At 38.9% G+C, this 3,296-nt stretch overlaps 1 protein-coding gene across 1 annotated transcript; it reads left to right on the forward strand.

Annotated features, from left to right (window-relative positions):
* Nucleotides 1–338: 338 nt before the first annotated feature.
* On the forward strand, nt 339–928 carry TNFAIP8L3 (tumor necrosis factor, alpha-induced protein 8-like 3). The gene has a single exon (XM_009081901.1). The coding sequence runs from the start codon at nt 398–400 to the stop codon at nt 896–898; it is 501 nt and encodes a 166-aa protein (XP_009080149.1). The 5' UTR covers nt 339–397; the 3' UTR covers nt 899–928.
* Nucleotides 929–3,296: the final 2,368 nt, after the last annotated feature.

Below are 3,296 nucleotides of genomic sequence, written 5' to 3' on the forward strand. Positions count from 1 at the left end.
GTTATTGTTAATCATGACTATATGCCAGTTAATCACTGTCTCAGTTAAGCATGTAGGCACTACTTTCCTTAACTGATTGCAAAAAATAATTCACCAAATAAATTAACATTTTTCCTCTTTTCTATCCCAAACCAGGTCCCGATTATTTCAGTTCCAAGAATCTTGCATTGCAAGCCCAGAAAAAGATCCTGAGTAAAATGGCAACCAAAACCATGGCTAATATGCCAGTTAATCACTGTCTCAGTTAAGCATGTAGGCACTACTTTCCTTAACTGATTGCAAAAAATAATTCACCAAATAAATTAACATTTTTCCTCTTTTCTATCCCAAACCAGGTCCCGATTATTTCAGTTCCAAGAATCTTGCATTGCAAGCCCAGAAAAAGATCCTGAGTAAAATGGCAACCAAAACCATGGCTAACATGCTAATCGATGACACAAGCAGCGAAATCTTTGATGAGCTGTACAAAGTAACAAAGGAACACACAAGAAACAAAAAGGAAGCCCATAAAATTATGAAAGACCTGATTAAAGTGGCAATAAAAATCGGGATCCTCTATCGAAATAATCAGTTCAACCAAGAAGAGCTAGAGATCGTAGACAAGTTCAGGAAGAAGCTGAACCAAACTGCCATGACAATCGTCAGTTTCTATGAAGTAGAATACACTTTTGACAAAAATGTGCTTGCAGAACTTCTGAATGAATGCAAAGACCTTGTGCATGAACTGGTGGGTCGACACCTGACACCGCGATCCCACGGGCGCATCAACCACGTCTTCAATCACTTTGCAGATGTGGAATTTCTAACTGCCCTGTACAGCCTTGACGGGGATTGTCGGCCATACCTCAAAAAGATCTGCAATGGCATCAACAAACTACTTGATGAGAAGGTTCTTTGAAACTGCACTCAAAACCAAGAAACCAACCAAAAACTTATCTCCAGGACTGGCCACCCTTCATGAGCCATGGTAGGCAAGTGAGCTTCCTTCCCATCACTCTTACTACAGTCCCCAGCAGGGCCCAGAAAGTGCTCACCAGGCTCATGATGAAGTGGACAACTTAAATCTGAAAGCTATCAATTTTAATGTTTTGTTCAGATTATTCAGTCTTTTTCAAGGAGCAGAGTGAACAAGGCTGCTGATACATATTGTTCAGAAACAGATTGCTCACCATGATCTTGTTAGCTTTGTGTTCAAGACTGAACATGTGAAAAGAAAGCAAACTCAGATGCATGGCTATGTGAAATTAGACAGGTGAAGGCAAGAGCAACGCATGGAATTTACCCCCAGGCCCTCGGTGCGTATGTTTTTCTTATTTCCACATTAACTGCAGAAGCTTTGACAGAAAGTAGCGGTGTAATGGATCAAGTTCACTCCTTTCAAAACAATCAGGAATCAATATGAGAAGAAATCTCTGATTTTACATGGTATAGAAGTCTAGTAGGGGAATAAAAAATCATACAAACTGAGAAGTGGGAGAACATTTAAAGAACTTCTTTATGAAGCAATAGTATCATGAGAGTTTTTTTCTATACCTGCTAAGAACAGAGAGAAGGTTTCATCTTAATTTTGAAAAGCAGCTCAGTGGTTCAAGCTCAAAGGTAACCAGAAAACCAGATAGTGTAGTACAGCAGTTCCCCTGCTCTCAGGGATTGTGTATTTGGTCACACCAAGCAAATTCAAGCTGAAAGTTGTGCTGCTCTTTTCACTCTCACTGTTCTGCCTGACAGTACAAAATACTCCTTGGGAAGATTTTGATATTGCCCTTGTGAAGAGCAGCACAACTAAGACCCCAACACTTACATCCCCTATCCTCAAAGTATTCAGCCTACATAACACTCTTGGTTTAATGTGCCCATGACATTTGTGCCTACAGTAAATCAGAGGTGGGATACAATGGGAAGCCCATCCACTATGCTTGCAGTGCCTCCGAGTGTAGCATATCCACAACAGTCAAAAAGCCTTAGTGACTCTGGGAGGCTTCCTGAAGGAGCTTCTGTTCAGAATGTTTTCAGTGACTTTTTTTTAATTATTTTTTTCAAACAAAATATACTGATGTCTTCAAACTGAAAACATTTTGCAAATAGTGGGATTTGTACAGTCTCGTTAGGATGAAGGGAGTATGGGAGCAGCACAGATACATCAGCTGCCACTTGCAGAATCTGGGTATGTGCTGATTGACCCAGAGTAAAGGAAGCATTTTCAGAAATCTCTCCTCTCCTTGCCCTCTACACCTTATCCTCCAGATTCATCTCCTGACACTGCAGTATCAGGTACTCTCTCCTTTCATCTGGCACAGAGAGCAGACAATGCCTTTATCTGGAGGTAACACCTTCCATTTCATGGATATTATAATAAAGAGATGCATGTACTTGAAAATCAGCAAAGACGAGAAAATATATTTGAAAGTCTTTCTAAGGGAAGCTTACAGGGTTCATTACTCAGTACTTTAGGATAAAAAAACCCCAGTTTAAACTCTTGAATACTATGGTGGTAGAGAAAACTATTCAAAAATGTTATTCTTCTGTCTTTTCTCACCCCAGAATAGCTATATTTTATCTCTTGCAACAACAATTTTTATTATTACACCTTTATACAGCTGAGAATACACATACCCAGCTCATGGATTCACTTGGGTTGTGCTAGATGGGGTTTTATCTGTTCCCAGGAGAACTCATTTGAAGCATGGGAAAAAGGAAAGACATTAGCAGAGCAGTTTGTAACAATGTAAATTATCTCCACGTATTTCCTTTAACCATAAAGAGTATATTTAGTAGCAATGAAGGTGGACAATTCATTTGCAACACACAGTAATGAAGTACCAACATTTGGGGTTGCAAGTTCAGCTGTTTGCAGAGCCATATTTACATGCACCATTACCTGCATTTCTTCCAAGCTTGTCAACTGATGCTTTTGAACAGTATTTATTGTATCCAACACTCCTGTCCCAGTGTCTGTGTTTCATTTGTGGCAAACAAATTCTTTTCTTAAAAGCCAGAAAAAGAGATTATTCAACATTCATGATGTCCAAAGGAAAGGGATATCCTGTATCTGTGACTTCTTGTGTATTGCAAGTATCAATATTCAGATTCTGGTATTTTAGACACACCAGCTGAACATCTGTTGTTTTATTTAAAAATAATCTGAGTAGCCTTAAGGGAAGAGATGTTTTCAAGTATTTCTCATACTTGCATATCCTGTATATTCATTGTTTACTTTTTGTACTTGTAGCTTGGTATGTAATAACATTGCTGAAATAAGGGCAATGTTCAGGTCACCTTAAGTATATTATGTATTA

The sequence above is a fragment of the Acanthisitta chloris genome, unplaced genomic scaffold (assembly GCF_000695815.1).
Source record: "Acanthisitta chloris isolate BGI_N310 unplaced genomic scaffold, ASM69581v1 scaffold22490, whole genome shotgun sequence".
Classification (NCBI taxonomy): domain Eukaryota; kingdom Metazoa; phylum Chordata; class Aves; order Passeriformes; family Acanthisittidae; genus Acanthisitta; species Acanthisitta chloris.